The 19369-nt window shown below is 34.5% G+C and overlaps 2 protein-coding genes across 5 annotated transcripts; one reads left to right on the top strand and one right to left on the bottom strand.

Moving 5' to 3' along the window:
- The first annotated feature begins 5373 nt into the window (after nt 1–5373).
- Nucleotides 5374–7631, top strand: LOC108486097 (membrane-anchored ubiquitin-fold protein 6). Its single transcript, XM_017789922.2, has 3 exons — nt 5374–5977; nt 6696–6866; nt 7303–7631. Exons 1-3 carry the CDS (start codon nt 5848–5850, stop codon nt 7356–7358), a joined length of 357 nt encoding a protein of 118 aa, XP_017645411.1. The 5' UTR covers nt 5374–5847; the 3' UTR covers nt 7359–7631.
- A 276-nt stretch (nt 7632–7907) lies between these two features.
- Nucleotides 7908–18929, bottom strand: LOC108486096 (uncharacterized). 4 transcript variants are annotated; one of them, XM_017789919.2, is made up of 12 exons: nt 18465–18929; nt 17924–18012; nt 17326–17473; nt 15944–16144; nt 15618–15740; nt 15361–15398; nt 15155–15284; nt 10001–14449; nt 9269–9421; nt 8985–9086; nt 8768–8907; nt 7908–8574 (listed from the first exon to the last, which is right to left on the bottom strand). In XM_017789919.2, exons 3-12 carry the CDS (start codon nt 17401–17403, stop codon nt 8295–8297), a joined length of 5694 nt encoding a protein of 1897 aa, XP_017645408.1. In that variant the 5' UTR covers nt 17404–17473; nt 17924–18012; nt 18465–18929; the 3' UTR covers nt 7908–8294. The 4 variants fall into 4 exon arrangements, with proteins under 4 accessions (XP_017645408.1, XP_052885959.1, XP_017645409.1 ...); XM_053029999.1 differs by lacking the exon at nt 18465–18929 and adding an exon at nt 18338–18444; XM_017789920.2 differs by lacking the exon at nt 18465–18929 and adding an exon at nt 18110–18331.
- Between the last annotated feature and the right edge of the window lie 440 nt (nt 18930–19369).

Here is a 19369-nt window from a genome sequence, read left to right as displayed (position 1 = left end):
TTGATAAATATGGTATGTATGATATGCACATGAAATGTATGCTATGCACATGATATGTATGATATGCACATGAGGTAATCATAAATGCATTGGGTTGGGTTTTATATGGATGGAGGAAGTGAAAAGGGCTTATGCCCCGATTATCAAAAGGGCTTATGCCCTGCTTATCAAAAGGGCTTATGCCCCGCTTATCAAAAGGGCTTATGCCCCGCTTATAAAAGGGCTTATGCCCCGATTATTGAAAGGGCTTTTGCCCTGTTATTAAAAAAGAGGCTAGGCCTCCAGTTATATGATAAAGCACTATGCTTTGCCGTGGAGAGTTTGGCGGGGTGGGTCGAGTTAATCCCACATGGTGTGTTGGTTGGTACGGGTGGAGAGTAGCGGATGGTGGGTTGAGTAGTCTCCCAAATGGGTTGCATTCTTTCATTGAAATTATATGTGACATTGAAATGGGCCTAAGGGCCATACCTGCTTTCTGAAAGGCTTGACCAAGAATATGAAATATGAAAAGGCTTCGCCCAAGAATATGAAATATGAAAAGGCTTGACCTAGTATTATGAAATATGAAATATGAAAAGGGCTACTGCCCAAAGGCATGATTGAGATTGGATTTGGGCTTAGACCCAACAGTCATTATTGTTTTGGGCTCGAAAGGGCTTGTTGCACACTCGAGTTTCCAAACTCACCCCTTTCCTTAACCTTGCGGTGAGCCTTGATGTGGGGACTTGGGCGGAGGGATTCAAAGTGGCCACGGTGATTGTCTTTGGACTTTTAAATAAGCGTAGGTTTTCTTTAAATTTCCTTTAAATATTATTTATTTTGGGTTGTAATAAGGCCATTTTAACTTTCCTTTTATTTCTTTTCGGATTACTTTAATTTTAATAACTTTAAACCCGGTTGATAATTATTCAAATGGGCTAGACTTAGGACGTGTTTTCAAAATGATACTTGTTTTCAAAATATCTCAACACCACGATTAATCGATTTATCAAAGACGTCCACTTAAACAAATTTAAACTCGATATGACAAAGTGTGGCTATGATTGTGGGCATGTCTAGGATTGGATCCAATTAAAGAGCTTGGTACTTAAGCGACCTTCATGGCTCACCTCCTCTATCTCGGATACCTACACGGTGCCCAACTTCCATACACTTTGTTAACTCAACAAAATATATGGTTTTAAAACACTAAAAACGGAACGTGGGTTTTCAACTCCAATGTGGCACGTCAGATTCGGCCATAACGTCTGGGCCGAGTTTGGGGTGTTACATTTTTTTACTGGTCATCTGCAATTGCAAGCTTTTGGTGGTAATTATGAGTCTATTAGTGCAATACTAGTTTGGCTAAAAGCTTGAATTACATGTAAAAATTTATGAAGTATTGAAAATTAATTGTGGGGACAAATGATGGGTTCACTTATTTTAAAAACTTGGGTTAAATTATTATTTGAAATTTGAAATTAGAAATTATTTTAATATTAAGGTTTAAATATTTTTTTGTCTAAATTACACTCTAAATTTAGTAATTATTTTTATATTTAGGTTTGAACTAGGCAATTGTTCTTATATTTAGGCTTAAATTTTTTTCCCAAGTTTAATACTAAATTTAGCAATTGTTTCTACATTGGCGACTGAAATTTAAGGTTTTGAAGCCTCAATATGAAATCAATTGTCAGGTTTAAGGTCTAATTTAGACAAAAAAAATTCAAGTTTTAATGTAAAAATAATTACCAAGTTCAAGTTCCAAAAAATGATTTAACCCTTAAAAATTGTAACAATTTGTTTGCAGAAAAATAAGTAGTTATATCACTGGAAAAAAAAAATTGGGGTGGTGAAAACAGATTCCATCTAATTTGCCTGGAAATTTCATTATCTGCTGCTTGTTGCTGGCAACTAGCTATTGGCATTATGATCCTTATGTTGTCCATTATGATGCTAACCTGAATAATTAGCTTATTTGGATAAAATACCCCTGCAAATTGATTATTTTAAAGCTGTTTTCAGCTCTATCATTGACAGATTCAACCTGAAGTGGTCACGATTTGGATGGTATGATTTGGTCTAACTAGCTGGCATATGGAATTTTCATTGTAATTCAATATTATAGTTAATATACTTGGTTTTTTTTTTTTTATCTTGAAACCTGTTGTACTACCATAAGATTCTAATTCAATTTTTCTTTTTAAAAATATTGAACTCTTAATTTTTTTTTTTTTAAAATATCGAACTCCTAATTACCCAATTTAATAAAACATAGGTTGAACAACCATTATAAACAGCACAAAAAAGAATCTTTGAACAAAAGCATATCTGCAAATGGAGTTTAGGTTCCCCATTAGGCAACTTATGCATATCTTAATGATAATGATTCTTTCGTTCCTTATATTATTATTAGTTTAAATCTTTCTGTTTTTGGAGTTTTCCTGGTAGTATCAAATGCACAGTTGTATTTCATTGTTGATGGCCATCAAATTGCTGTATTTGTTACATGAAAAAATTGGTAATGTTTCATGGCAGTGAATCAACATGAATATTTGTGCCAACCTAGTTTATTATTAGTCAACTATTGGTGGTGGTGGTCCTGCTAACACAATCAGATAAGGCTTGTTCATAAATAATGCTAATGTTTTAATGTCCCCATCATAAAAGAGCCAGTTCACCAATTACCTCCTTTTAATATTTGTTTTAATTTCAAAATTTAATGTAATCATTGAATATCTTAAATAAAAATATAAAAATTAAAAGTATTTAAAATAAGGTTTAATAAAAAAATTTAATCCAAATCAATAAGCTTACTCAATACACCCACATATATCAATAATGCATTTATAATTTATAATTTTTATTTTTTTAATATAGGTAGATGATTAATATCTTCCTTTGCATATAATAATAATATAAAAATAGACTTCTATTACTTTCTTTATTCTTGATCTAAATCTTATTTTATTAAAGGAAAAATCTACAAGGGAATATTTAAGTGTTGAAATGATAAAGAAAAGAGAGTGGTACTTTGTTGATATGTGAGTGCTCAACTTGCAATTTTAGAATTCACAAAAAAAAAAAAAACAGACTTTACTAAGAATGTGAGAAAACATGATTCCCACTCATCACTTCCATTTTCTTTTATAATATTATTAAAATTCTAATCATTAAAATTAAAAAGTTTGACCTTCTTTGTCAATAAATTACAGGATTAAAATTCAGCATTTGTAACCATTTCCTTTCATTTTCATAGAATTTCACTGTTCAAATTTTTGTTGTTTTCATGTTTTAAAATTCCCTTCAACTAATATCATCTTCTTTTCTCGTGTTCAACATGTTAGATGAAATTGAGTAAGTTTGTATACCCACTAAGTTGCATGTCATGCAAAATCCAATTCTAATAATATCTTTCTTTTTAAAAAAAATTATTTACAATTTCCTCACTTTTTCATCTCTAAAATTTTTTTTTATACCGGTTGAGTCTAACTCGATTGATATAATTATTATTGTCAATGCAAGAAGACTTGGGTTCAAATGCGCTAAAGTGCATTATCCTCTTATTTATGAGTTGAGAAGGGACTAAACATTGAGTTAAAAAGAGTAGATATAATAATCAAACACCTATAATGAGATTATTCTAAAAAAATTATCTTAATTTTTTTAAGTTATAAGGAAGCTCACACAATTATACTTAAATTTTATTTTTGGTCATTGAACTATATAAAGTACAAAATGATCATCAATTAATTGTGTATTTTTTTTTCCAATTCCTTTAAATGATCTTAATTTTGTGACAGAAAGATAACGTGGCAGTTCTAAAGTTGATATAGTAATAGATTTGTCTCTCAACGATTATATATTTTACCAATTTGATCATGATTATAAAGAAGTTAACTTTTAATATTTACAAATTAACTCAATTTAATCCTGATCCTAATAAAATCATTAAATTCGTCTATTAATATTTAAAAAGAAAAACCTAACAGTAAAAAGAAGACTTATTTTCTGCCACTCATTTTCTTGACAAAATAGTTGAGATTTTGTTGTTGAAGGCACCTTTTAGCCCCTATCAATAAATTATGTATAATCAGTTTAGAATTCTCTTGTTTTACCTTTTAGAATTGTTGGGAAAACAACAAATTCATGAAAATAGATAGGACTGGATGTGAGATTGTGATAGGAACCTGGTTGGGTTGGGTTGGGTTGGGTTGGGTTGGGATAATTGATCAAAGAAAGACAAGACTCAAAAGAGACCAACATACAAATTGAAGATTGAATAACATCAGGTAATTGACAACTAAAAAAGACCAATCCCAATAATGGCGGTCGTCCTCCTTCGCCTCTCTCATCGGAGGACCATCTCCACCACCAACACACTCGCATTTCTTTTACACTGTGTTTAGACATCACCTATTGAATTATTATACACAAATAAAAAATATCTTTGTTATTTCTAAAAGTTGTGGCTTTGGCAGTAATCTTTACTAGTTTCTAGCAAGCTTAGTTTAGTTTCTCTTAATTTTAATTTCTTTTAGTGTTGTTTTCGATGCTTTTACTTTCAGTTGATGGTTGTGATATTGTGCATATATAACAATTACCATGGTAAGTGTATAGTTAGATCTATCGTGAATTGTTATCAAAAATAAAATAATGTGATATTAAATGTAAATTTGAATTTTGAGAGGATGAGGAAAAGGATTGGTGATTTAAGACCTAATTTTCTGTGAATCATTGATGTAATAAATTGTTCAGGAACTTTTGGTAGTGTTCAATTAATTGATCGAATTTTGTTGTCAAAGTAACTTAATGATGGCAGTGGTAAAATGAAACTATTGACGGTTGATTAAAGTGATGTATGTTTAATTAATTTCTGAAATTTTTAAAGTTAATATGTACAACTCGAACACTTTTTGATTATTGTGGCATTTCTAAAGCAGTTGATAATGTTTTTATCATGATCCATACTCGACAAATTTAAAATCACTATAAATATAAAATTATAAAGAATTCAATATCTGATTTTATTTAACTATAAAAAAGTATTTTATGAATTCTAGTATGATGATCAAAATCTTCACCTCATAAAATTTATCCATGTTGAAGTCTCAAAAGAAGAATTGGGAGGCCCTGTTTCACTGTGCATAAATACTAACCTTTTAATTATAATTATATGGTATAAAAATTTATTTTATAAAATTTCTTTCTTAATATGAATATTTTACTCAAACAACAAAAATTCTTCAAATAATATTATATTAGAATTCAAGTAACTGTAAATTAAAAATTGAATAATATGTAAGAGTAAAAACATGTCAACCCATTCAAACAGATGATTTTGTTGTATCCATCAAATTGCATACATTATTTTAATGGAGCTTTTAACTAGATGGGTTATTCATGAGTGACAATGTAAAAAGCGTCACTTTCCTTATCATTAGATTTTCGGTTAGATTCAGGCAACAATCTCAGTTGAAAAGTTCCTATTTGGGTGCTTTCATTCTCCTCTTTCTTCATCAATTTGCAAACCCCCCTTCTCTCTCATCAATCTAGCTCTTAGGTTGATTTTAAATCACTAAAAATACTGCTTTTTTGCTCTCTTGGAGTTTGAAATCTCCTCAAGCTCCAAGTAATTAACTTTATGCAGTGAATTTTGCACAAACAAAATCTGGGTTATGCATAGCTTCTTCTGTAATGTTGGTTTTCCTTTACAAAAAGCAAATTTCAGTTGTCACAGAAAAAAGAAAAGGGCTTTTATATTGAACAGTTGAATTCAATCTATTTGACAAAAAAAAATCTAGGCTTTTGGTTTTAGAGATTAGTATGAGAGTTTGAGGAGAGATTATTTGGTGAGAGATTTCATCTATGGCTGGTGAAGATTTAGTGGAGCTCAAATTCAGGCTTGCAGATGGAACAGATATTGGTCCAACCAAGCATACTCCAGATACAACTGTTGCATCTCTCAAAGAGAAAATACTTGCTCAGTGGCCTAAAGGTTACCCTAACTTTTCGATTTTTTTACCTGTTTAATTATATATTATTCATTGTTTCAACATCAATATAATATATGCTTCCAAATTTGTTGATTTGATTCAACGCTTTTCCATGGTTGCACAATAACTATTTTTCATCTTAGGTGACAAAAAATGGGTGAAGGTTTTTTTTCTTTTTTTAATCTTTTCTATTCTTGGATCCAGGCCACTGGAACTCAAACGCACCTGAATTTAGATCAATAACACTGTTGTTCTTATTTTGACTGTTCTAATTGAGGCTGACAAAAGTTAAAGCATGCCCCACTCTGCCATTCCATTACGCCTTTGGTTTCACAGATTCTTTTTTGTAATCTAAATTTTCAATATAGAATTAGATGATTGGACCAAACTTAGTTACTAGTACCAGTCTTTCACTCAGTTTTGCCTCCTATAATGAAGACAGTCACAGTTTTTAGTGTATATGGGTACTATATATGTTGCTTTTAATCCTCCTGCACTTTGCTTTATATCTGAATTCTAGTGTTCTTTTTGTTATTATATGGTGTGTCTATGTTCAGTTTTTCGTATTTTTTCATGTTTGAAGGACTATTATACACTCGTACAAATGTTCTAATGTGTACGAATTCATATAAAAGTCCGGGTAACATAGGTTATAACACTGTGATATGGTATATACTCGGCTTCTGTTTTCATATGAAATCACTCTTTTTTGTTTCACAGACAAAGAAAATTGCCCAAAGACAATACAGGATGTGAAGCTAATTAATGCTGGAAAGATACTTGAAAACAACAAGACACTTGCTGAGTCCACACTTCCAGTTGGTGAACTTCCAGGAGGTGTAATTACAATGCATCTCGTTCTGCGCCTTCCTTTGTCAGACAAAAACAATGGTAAATCTCCAGCATATCTATTTGATTCATTGCACATGAAAGTAGCTTGAGGGATATGACACAATATGCCTTCTTTTAACCATTAGTTACAATCGACCAACTAAATCACCAATATAGTGTGTTGCCCCCATGTGAACATTTTCTTCAATATACTTTCAGCAGCTATCATTCCATAAGTAACCTTAACATTTTGATCCTATTCCTCCTCCTCTGCATGCCAAAAGCTCCACAAAGTTTTTGCTTATAGGTGAAAAATTTGGGTTCTTTTAGTTCATTTCCACACGATCCATGTTTGTTTTCCTATTCTTGTCTCTGAGCACCCATAGCTATTCGAAATTGGAAAACCGGGGTTCAAATATATGTTGTTTAGCACCATATTTGCATTATTAACTTTGCTTGATGTGCCTTAATTACTAATTCCCCACATTTTATCCAGAGAAACAACAGGATGATTCTCCAAAGAAAAGTAGCTGTTCATGCACAATATTGTAGCTGCTTAATCAGATCCGATACTGGTTTCTTCAATGCATTCCTGTTAGATTTGTTCAGATTGCAATCCTTCATCTTTACATGTTTGAGGCTTATTCTGATGGCTACAGAAACATAAACAGAAAAAGTAGTACGGTTTGGTTTTACTGGAATATCTTGCATTTCCATTGTTGCTTCTGAAAAAAAAAGGGTAAAAGACAAGTGTTCAATTTGAAGTTTAGTTGATTATGGATCAGAAAAAGATTAAAAAGTGAAATTTATAGAAGAAATTATTAATTTTTTTGTTTTTTGTTGATACTGCTTGGAAAATGTAAATCCTTGTCACATGCACAGTGGATAACCATGTTTGATTGTTTACAATGATCTTTTTTTTTCCATTATAGATGGAGAGTAGAGTAGACCTTAGATTTAGCATCATTACAATGAACTTTCCCATGTTAAAACAAGGTTGATTGAAACCAGAAAGGCTTGAGAAAAGTCTAGTGAAGAACGCAAGGTCAAGCAGAAAATCAACAAAGAAAAGGGCATATATGCAGAAAAAGGAAGCAGAGATTAAAGAAAAGGTGTGACGCAAATATTGAATAACTGCTGCTAGTAATGAAATGAAAATAGTTGTCAGTAAAGAATTTCACTATACAATAGAAGAATTAAATCACTATGACCAGGGGAAAAAGGTCGAAGTGTTGCATCTATCTATACCTTATGATAGTGTTAAACCCGTTACAAAGGCCGGGAAATTTATATTTATTTACATAAAATACAGCTGCTGTGCTTTTGAACATTGTGTACCAAGCTTGGCAAACTTGAACCCTGCAATAGCTTAATAGCCAGTGAAGTCTTAGGAAATTTAATAATTTAATGATAAGGAGCTGCAGGCATAAACTTAATCCTGTAAGGGGTCATTTTAAGGACATCCAGTGCCATGCTTGTTCTTGTGACTCAGGAATGGTCCCCAGGAGAAGCTGATGAGGAGCGAATTAAGTTTTGACCTTTCCTCAATGCCCGAACATTCTTGAGAGTCATCATTAGTTTTTGTCTCTCTCCTTCAACCTCTGCAAATTGGAGGCTTAGCTGAGAGTATCGTTCATGCATCTCTTTTAGTTCGGTCTCTACAGCTCCATATCTGCCCTTTATCTCCAACATGTCTTTGATCAGTTCATTGATGTCCCTGAAACTTTTGAACACTGCTTCCTCATCATTGTGATGTTTCAGGAAGGAGCTGCAGCACAAGAAAATATTATGTCAAATATTCTTCGATGTTTCCTTTCCTCAGCTAGGGTTAGTACTTTAAACATGGAAGCCACAGAAATTTTCTTGAAGTGACCTTCAAGGCCAAAGCAAGTTGTTTCCCTTAACAAAAAAGGTTGTCTCAGAAAAGCAGGTTAATGTTATTTTCTAAAACACAAGTATACCTCTGAAAAAGTATGCTTGACTTCTTTGTTTGCAGTGCCTCCGCAAGTTCAAGTTCCAATGCAAGTACTCGTTCTAATGCATTTCCAGTTTCTGAATATTCATTAAACATAGGAAATATGCTTCCCAGTTCTTCATTCACCTGTGCATAGGCAAAAAGTGAGAACCTGATTGAATTACTTTATCACAGTTTTATGGAACAGGTCCATATTGATCCACCTTATCTAACTGCATTAATTCTTGCTGTAAACCTGGAAACTTGGTGTCGAAATGATGAGCATCTTTTGAAAGAACCAGATTCTCATTTTTCATCCTTTCCAGCTAAAAGCATAAAATGAAAAAGAAAGAAGAGTAAATTAATCACCATTACTAGGTATTATCCTAAAGAAATTTTATGCCACAAATGTAATGATTCCCTAGCTCAACAATGTAAGAAGAAATTGCAATTGAATTCAAGTGAGATCATCACTAACTGGCACCTTATGCTTTGACAATAAACATACCTCACTAGTTAGGTGGTCCATGCAAGATCTTAAGCTTTGAGCTTTAAAATGATCATTGATTAAAGCTAGATGCTTTGCATCACTGTTTGGCAAGTTGCATTGGTTGACAAGTGCCAGACTGTGAACTTCATGTGTATCATTAGATACAAGATCCTGATAAACAATTAAGTAAATCATCACTATAAAGAAATTTCATTATGTAAATAGAAGAGTCACGCAGTAGAGGAAGGATAAATGAATAGATAACATTTTCTTCAAAGAAACCTTCATCCAAGACTTTTGATAAAGGAATAGGATAAATTTGAAAATCAAAAAAACCTTTTTAACCAGTTAACATACAGTCTAAAGCAAAAAATGCAAGATAGCTTATCAGAAGAACTGAAAGGGAGACCTTAAAGATTAACTTTGACGATGCTACTAAGCCTAAGGCCTAGCCTGTGGACAGGTCTAGATAACATCAAAGTAAAAATAATGCAATTGTATCCTTAGGACCAAATGCATTTTCAGTTGTTTCTTAGAAAGGCATGCTTAGCATTCACAGTAAGTTGATAATCAACATACTAAATGCTTAAATTACATCATTAAATCTAAGATAGTGAAAAACAATATATGCAACACAACAGAATCATATGCTACATAAATATTATAGTAACATAGTTCGTTCAAAAACTGAGAATTGCCAATTGAATCAAGAATAGTGAAAGATATCCTAAGCAAAGTTATAACAGTTACCTGCTCAAGTTGCGAATTTGTGGGTGCACTTGTACAGTCACTTCCATCATCTGCATCTTTGGAGTTTTTTGGAGTATCTTGGTCCAAATATTTAAGATCAATGTCCCTAGTTTGAGCATTATTGACAACCAGCTCATCAGAGAAGCAACCATCTTTCAGTTTGCTATCTTTTTCCTTCTGAACATTCATGGTTGATGTGGATGCCTCGAGCAATTCTTTCACTATGCTAAGTTCAACTGAGATTCTAGATTTTTCCTCCTTGCATTCTTGCAAAAAAGCTTCAAGTTTCTCTTTTTCTTCCTTGCAGCATTCAAGGCTTATCATTGAGCAATCCAATTCAGCTTTCATCAGATCATAAGCCCTCATTTTTTCACGCTTGTCTAAAACCAACGACTGTAACTCAGCCTCCAATTCCAAGATCTTAACACCCAGTTCTTCAATTTTCTTTAAATAAGAAGCTTCTGATTTCTTTCTATTCTCAATCTCATCAATGGCATCTTGTAATTTCCATAGCATTTCCTCACTATGCTTTTTGGAGATAGCCAACTGGTGCTTTAGTTCTTGCAGCCGTGTTTCATACTGTTCTTTGATAAATGCAATTCGTAAGGACTCTTGCATAGCAGTTGGTGGTGCTTCAGATTCCCTCTTCTCCCGAGCCTGGATGGACTCCGCGTCAGCCTTATCTTTGAGCTCCTTCAAATGAATGGACAAGTTCTTGAACTCTTCAGTCTTCAAAATCTGTTCCGAAAGCCTTTGAGAAAGCTCATTACACTGATTCTGCAGCAGCAGCACTTCATCCTTACGCCCTACCAGTAAGCTTATCTGAGTGCTTTGTTCATCCAATTTAGCTTTGAGTACTAAGACATTGAGTTCCAGTCCTTCCTTCAATATCATCAGATCATCAATCTCTTCTTGGGAACCACCTAGTAAGTGCTTCAGCCTTTCAACTTCAAGAGCATGCTGATGTTTATCCTCAAAGTAAGCGAACTCAATTTTTGCAATCCTACTTTTGTAATCCTGAAGCTCAGATATTGCAGAGCTATTTTTATTGAGTAGCACCTTGTTTTCAGCCATGGAAGCTTCTAACTCTGATTTTAGGGAGTCCAGACTCACCGATAATCTTCTATTTTCTTCAATGCAATGTGCTTCACAAGCAAGACAATCATTAAGTATACTCTCAAAATTAAGATGCTTCTCTTGAAGCTCCCCAAGGTGTCTTTCAGAGCTGGAAAGTTGACAAACAAGGTCAGTGGTCCAGGTTTCATATTGAGTTCTTAAGAAAATGAGGCTCACATCTGCAGCTACTGAAAGTTCATGCATTTCATACAACTCAGATTCCAGAGAAGTAATAGTGGAAGACTCTTTGCGAGCATTATTGAGGCACTCATCAGACTGCTGTAAAAGACTGCAAACCCTAGATTTCTCTGATTCTAGGTCCAATAACATTTGCTTAAGATGGGCCAGTTCATAATTCTGCTGATCAAATTGCAACAACTGATGGTGCTTCTCATTCATTTGGGAAGTAATATCTGTAACCATACTCTCTAAATTAATTTTGGTGCTTCTTTCTGCTTGCAGCTCATCATGCACAGAATGCAAACTTTCTTTCAAACCATTAAGCTCCAAAGCAAGCTTGGCTGCCTCCTCAGATTTATCCTGTAAAGATTGCACCAACGTTTTGTTTTCTTCCACAAGTTCAGCCACAATCAACTTACTGCTTCCCAGATCTTCATTGACAGACTCTAAAACCAAGAGTTCTTCAGCAATCTCCTTATTCTTAGAAGTAAGTTCTTGCAGCTCTGCTTCAAAATGCTGAAGATCAGATAAAAGATCTCTCTGCTGCTGTGCATAGGTTTCAACTTCAGAGCTATCCTTGAGCTTTTCAGTAACAGCTTCAATTTCTAACTGAAGCTTTTCTACAACCACATTGGACAAATCCATTTTATCAACCATGGATTGTATATCACGTTCAAACTTCTGTTTCATTAGCACCATCTCTGATTCTACCGCACTTAAAGACACCTGAGCCTTGTCTCTTTCATCCATCAGATCTTTCTTTTCCTTCAAGAGATGAAGAAATTTTTCATATGCATTATTCTGGACCTCTTCTACCTCGACAATGACAGATGCCACGTCCATGGATTCTCTATCCTGACAAACCAAGTCACGTGAGAGGGATGGTTCATCAAAAAACTTATCATAGGATGACAATAAGTTAAGAAACTTGTTTCGCAGAAAGTCAACAGTATTTTGCAGCTTTTCCTTCACAAGGTTCAATTCATCAAACTCAGTTTTGATCATTCTCAACTCATCCTGCAAAGAAGAGCTATTGCTTCTAAGATTATCATTTTCCAGAGTTCCTTCCTTCAATAAATTAGCCAACTCTGTTTTCTCCATGACACAGGCATCAAATTTGCTCTTGTAACTTTGGTACTCCATCAAGTGGCACTCCAGTTCAGTTATCTTCTCATAGAGAAGATGATTTTCATTGGTAACATTTTCCACATTTGCTTCCAAAGCTTGTTTCTCCAAAGCCAAGTCATTATACTTGGCAATGCAAGTAGCCTTGTACTCATTAAGGGAATGAGCATCATCCGTAGCTGTCTGCAGCCTTTGCATCAATAACTCCTTGGACTCAACAGAAAGTTCCCATTTCCATGTAAGCTCATCCATTTTCTCTTTCATTGTTTTCATTTCATCACTTGCTTCAAGCAAAGTATCTTGTAGAGTGTTCGAAAACACATCCAAGTATACATTCTGGTAATGCATTTCACAAACTTCTTCTTCAACCTTCTGATAAAGGGTTTCCTGCAAATGGAGGGATCTTTTCAAGTCTTCTAAAAGAATATCTCCACCCATATGTTGTTTTTTCACCCCTACATACTGATTTTGAGAATGCAAGGGCTTGGTGGGTTGGAATTCTTCTGAATCCAGCCCATGGTTCCGCACCATCTCTGAGTATCCTCGAGAGTTTGTCTGTGAAGAATCTACAAAAGCTTGCCTGATAAGATTCTCATTTGTCTCAAACACAGACATAACCTGAGAAGAAAGCAGCTCAAGATCCTTTTGCAACTGGCCCACCGCAATTGAATAATTAAGGCGTGCCCTTTTCAGTGCCGCTTCTGCAATAATAGCCCTTCTTTCTAGTTCCTTGCTTAGAGATTCCAAATCTTGTTTTTCTTCAGCAAATCTCAAGACTTGTTCATTCATATTTTGGCGCATAGCCTCCATCTCCGCGTTCGCAGATTGCACCCTATACAAGCAATTAGAATGCTCATTTCTGAGACTCTGTAATTCTCCCATCATCTGTCTTTGGTTTTCCTCAAGCTCCTGAACAAGAGCTTCATAGTAGCACTCCATCTGGTCCATTTTCTTTGCAAGGCTTTCCCGCTCAGCTTTTGATTCATCCAACTCTCTCAGAAGTTCAAAGATTTTGCCTTTCATTGCATTAGAAGTACTCATAGAATCAGGTTCATGTGACACAAGACCAGGCACAGTAATACAAGGTACCATGCCTGGTTCTGGTTGATAAAGTTCTGCATCAAAACTAGTTTCCGGTATAAAAGAATTAGTTAAACTCATTTCTCTGGTACTCTTCATGTTGCATCTGTCGGATGGTACTGACCTAAGAATAAAAATTTCTTTTTGAGTTCCCTGTTTAAGATCTTGCAGGATGCCAACCAATGCCTCCAAGTCTGCTTGAAGGAACCTTTGGTCTCTTTCATGGTTATTCAGACATGCCTTGTTTTGAAGTTCCCTTATCTTTTCTTCCATAACTAAAAGCCCCTTTGAGAATATGACCTCTAAGTCTTGAAGTAAGTGATCCTGGTCTTTCTTAATGGCTTCTTTGCTGGTTAGAGAAGGGCACAGTGTAGAACTCGACATCCGCTCAAGGTCATCTTTCAACCTCGAGCACTCTAATTTTAAAGCAGAAACCTCTTTTTCCAACCTTTCTCCTGAAGAAATCTCCGTGACAAGTTGCTGAGCAAACTTCTCAGTTTCAGCACCTATTTGACTAGCATGATTTTGTAACAAGCTTACTTCCCTCTTAAGTTCCTGAATAGATGACTCTGCCACTTCCAAGCATCCTCTAAGTCTACTATTTTCTTCATAGGCAACGGTTAAGTCATTATCCCCAGAATGGTCTGAACTCCAGCCATGAACCCAATTGTTAGTCCCCTGTGCCAAAAACCGATGATCTGAAGGATCTCCTTTCTCTTGCTGAGGGCTATGACCAAGGCCTGTCAAATCACCAGAGACTGTACTCTTTATGCTGTCAATTTCATGAGTACTGGAAGTATCATGCTTCTCTGCATATAAACTCTCTGATGTATTAGAAGAACCATCAAACCCAACAGCTGAGTCTCCATAGTCTTCATTCAAGCCAACATCTTCTTCAAGCAAAGAGTGTTCTTTAGATTTTTCTTTAAATCTAACCCTTGGATTGACCTATGTACAGAACAAACGGTAAAAGATTAGATTATCTCCTAACAACAGAAGACAACAGGAAATCACGTACTGCTCATTCATAAGAAGCTTGCAACAACTGAAGAGCCTACAATATAGATTTTCACATAACTTGAACACCCAAAATTTCACCCCAAAAGAAACAGAAGAAAAAGTATATTTAAAAACACATTGAGTACTTGTTGCATATTGGTATTGTAGCATGGGACTGCTGAGGATCTTTATAATATGAATATTACTCATTTTCAGACTCATTTAATCATCTCGACTTTTCAATAACATTTTCACACCGACTCACAACACAGCCTCTTTGGTGGTTTCTACAGCAAAGCCATAAAAACCTATGGAAATATTAATGAATTTCTTGGTAACAACAAAACTCAATTTGGCATGATCTCCATGATTAATATTCTTCTGAATTCAACCAGGAAATAGATGCCAACACTTTTCATTAATAGGTGATCTCTGAGACCTTAAAATAACCATTTTTTCAAGAGTAGAGATTCCTTAATTACAATAAGTGAAGAACAACTATGACCAATCATACATCTCCAACAAAGAATGTGCATTTGTAAGTTTATGTGCAAAAAGCTCAAAAAGAAAGTACGAAACAAGAGCAAAGAACCTTAACTACAATATAGAACACATGTTAATATCTAGGAATCCAAAAGAAATAAAAGACTTAACCTTAACCGTATTACTGTTGACGATATCCTCAGAAACTGATACTTTTCCAGAAGAAGACTGATCAGAACCATTCTGGTCTGACCCAACCTGCAATCCCCTCTCCCTAAGTTCCCGTTGCTGTTCAAACTCCCTGAGACCAAGCATAGTTACAGATAAGCAGTTTGAAATTAGCTGAAGCAATAAGTTTAAATGTTTGCAATAAATACCTGAAACCAGTTTTAGAGGTTAGCAGTTGTACTGTGACCTGTCATTGAATATAAATATTATTTAGGCACAAAAACAAAATAAAGTCTCTAGTAACAGGAAAAAAACTTCAACAACAATTAGTAAAGAGTTCCACACACATTTTAGAGGAAGCTACACAAAAATATTTTAGCATCTACCCATATGCATGACCCAAGAAATCCAACAAGCAATTAAAAAAATACACCATGAATGTTTTGAAAATTCCAAAAGTCCTTACATGTAATATAGCTCCAGAATCGCAGCCAATAAGTGGCAGAGGAACAACAGAAGGTTTTGAGGCATCAGCATAATCAGCAAGGTTGATCGTAGCCTCGCCAAGAAGGCCAGACCGAGAGGAACCCTGATGCCAAATAGATTAAGGAGAAAGACAGTTAAACTCAGTTGAAATGAGACGGAAAACAAAGATCTGTTCTGCTGCAATTAGAGGTTCGGAATAAACTGTCTATAGATCTGGGAAATTCGCATTTCACGTTTAGGTCATACTAAGAGTGTCTGTCTTTGTGGTTAAGTTTTGCAATTGGAGTGTAAGGATTACAATCTTACCATTGCCACAACAAGCTTATAGAGTTTCTCATCAAATTGTTTAGTTTTGATGTCTTGGAGAAGCCTCGTGGTCTCATAGATTGGATCAGCCCATTTGCAAGTTCCATTTCTCACATTTGCTTTGCTTGTCTTTGTAGTTGCTTTACCAGAATCAGCAGGAATGAAGGATATATACAGTTTATCCCATCCACTTTGTGGAATCTGAATTTTTCAGAAAATTATACATAGCATGTGGTCATTGCAGCAATCAAGATGAAGGATGCATCAATTTATGCTTTCCAGTGATGAAAGATGGACAATCACAAATAGATTACTGAAATAAAGAGTATGAACTCATGATTAGAAACTGAAGTCTAGTTGATCATCTCTTCACTACTATGGCAAAGAGAAAATGGCTCGACATTGATCCTTGTTGCACCCCTATCATGATTAGAAACTCATCTGTCAATCCACCAAAAGTTCTTACATCCATGACTACACCCTCATACATATTTTGTACATTTGAGGAACTCCCTTCTTGTTCAAAACCTACCAAAGAATGGCCCTCAATACTTTACCACAGATTTCTTTAAATCAATAAAAATCATACATAAATCTTGCTTTGACCCTCTAAACCTCTCCATAAGTTGTTGCAATGGGTGAATTGCTTCCATGGTAAAATCTTGTGACCGTCAACATAAAATCTTGTCACATCTTTTGACATGGATCATTATGTGACAATTGCGGGAGCAAAACAATTGACAATCTCATAGATATGATGATACTGAACCCATAGGTGGTTACTTTATACGTTACAGTATGCAATCTGCAGTCAAGCAACAGGTTCTGGAAAAGACTAAACACACTACTGCATAAAAAATTAATCTCTTGAGCAGTTGACCTTCTAAAACTCTTGGGCATCAAACAATCTACACCCATTTTTGTAAACTTCCTGATCTAGTTTTTCCTTGGGAAACGGAATAAATTGTTTTAAGTGCAGAAAAGGTTGGCCTAAAACTCTCTAACTACATACACGAGCCAAAGACTCGAAAGTAATACTTTTGCATTGAAAATACATACTTCCAACAAATGCAAGCAATTTACATGAAATAGTAATCGCATGATAGAGGTAAGATAAAAGATAAAATCACAATCTATGTGAGCATCTTAGAAAATTAATACATTATAACTGAAATTATACAATCAATGCATGTCATTGATGTCTGGATTCACCTTAATAAGCTACATAGTACAATTTGGTTCACATTCATTGTTAAATAATTTCTACCATGCCAATTGATCGACTTATAATATGATCTTGTGTCTAACGAGTTCAATAAGACATTAACTTCAAATGGAAAAGACAATGCCAGAAATTTCCACAAATGCAAAGTGCGACTTACATGTGTAGCATGGAATTGTAACCGAAATACAACTTTTATTTTTGTCTTCTCGATCTTCCACTTAGGGATCCTCGACATTACCAGCAAATCAATTAATCACCAGCTCTATTGACATACCAATCCCCCTCCCCCTTTGATTAAACTGCCCCTGCAACCAAAAAGGACCATCATTTCCATATAGACAGCTGAGAGCAGTTAAAACTAGTTCAAGTGCAAGTATATCGTGTTTGGAATCCAGAGCCTACTGCAAGGATTAAAATCCCTTGAGGAAGTGTACCTCACCAAGACAGTAACATAATTAGGAGAAAACAATGTAAGAGCAAACAGAAGGATTTTTTTTTTAACCCCCCAACTACATAAAAGGTCCATTCAGACCAAGGTTTATGTTTAGTAAACAGAAACCCAAATTAAACTAAATCCCGAGCTAAAATCTGGAGGGGTTGGGGGAGGGAGACTTAAACTCTGCTTATTTCAATGATCTGATCTACTGAGATTGACTTCACCATTTCTTCAGAAACCAACACAAGATCCAAAAACGTGTAAAGAGGATATTTGAACTAAAAGCCAAATTAGAGAAAATGGCTAATCCCGACCATACCTTGTTGAAAGGAAGGCAAAATTTTCCAAAAATGCAAAACCCCAGAAGCAAACTTCAAAATGCTGGCTTCAAATTCTCGGATCCAAACCCTTTTTTATTGAGAAATAGAAGACGGTGAATTTCAAATTTTTTAAGCTAAAAAGAAAGACAAAAGAAGCAAAGAAGAGAAAATGGCACTTCACACACTTGAAAAGAAACAAAGATGCAAATGTCCAGCTTCAGAAAGACTGACACAAAAGGAAAAAGAAATAGAGTAAAAGAGAATCCAAAACCAAATGCCACACCCAAAATAAGAAAAAAGAATAGCACCTATAACAAAATCTCAAAATACCACTATTTTTCTTTCCTTTAAAGAAAACATCAAAGAAAAACAAAAGAACCCAGATTTGTCACAGTAAAAGAAAAAAAACTGACCCGACCCAAGTGAGAAGACGTCAATAAATGCACATGGAGTAAAAAACATTAACATTTAAAATCCATTTAAACACTAAAGAAAAACAAAATCAATAAAATAATGGCGTGTAGCAATGAAGTTAGGTACCCAGTAGCGGATCGGTAGGTGCTTAAGCTGGAAGAAATAGCAGATAAATCTTTACAGGGAAGGTTCCATTTTTCATACTACTAAAAACCCACCAAAAAAAAATCAAAATTTGAAAGAGACAGGGAAAGGGTTGTGTTTTTTTATTTAAAAAAAACAATTCTTTTGAATTGATGAGTTGTTTTTGGTGATGTGTGGGTGTTTTGTAAGTTGAAAACTTTTTGTTGGGTGGGATTTTTGGGAGAGAGTGTGTGTGTTGTAGTTGGCGTAAATAAGGAGAAAATGTTGGGTTTTTTTGCAAACCAAATAATAAAAATGTTTAAGGTTAAGAAGAGAATTCATTAGGTGGAATGGAGGTTTTATTTACAGGTAAAATAGGAGTTTTCAGATTTCGAAAACAAGGGCTTTGATTTGCATTAGTGTAAGAAAAGCGACATCCCGCCAAAGCTTGTTTGCTAATTATTTATTATGATCTAATAATCAAATTAATTAGTGCTCAGTGACATAATTAAATAATCTTTAATATGTATAAAGTTTTTATTATTATTATTAGAGGGATTAGCAATTGAATAACCAATGAGTGATTGCCATTTAAGATACAGCTGGACCATTAATAATTCCATTCAATTTGATGCCTTGAATTGAAGTCTCACTATTCTTCCCCCATTGGACCACCTTGAATAATTCAATATGGTTGGGAATTTATATTTTTCCCTTTTTAAATATTTGTTTTTTTTTTATTTCCTTCTTATAAGTATTTTGAAACTTTCCCAAATTATAACTTGACTTTATATTAAATTTTGCATTTAAGAATAATAAAAAAATATTTACGTTTAATTTGAATGGGTGGTGCGTTTAGCTTCAGTGATTAAAAACAATAATGACAGTAAAATTGAATATTATAGTGA

This window comes from Gossypium arboreum, chromosome 6 (assembly GCF_025698485.1).
Source record: "Gossypium arboreum isolate Shixiya-1 chromosome 6, ASM2569848v2, whole genome shotgun sequence".
In the NCBI taxonomy this organism is placed as follows: domain Eukaryota; kingdom Viridiplantae; phylum Streptophyta; class Magnoliopsida; order Malvales; family Malvaceae; genus Gossypium; species Gossypium arboreum.
Note: the sequence above shows the minus strand (reverse complement) of the source record. Positions and strands in the feature narration are given on the sequence as shown.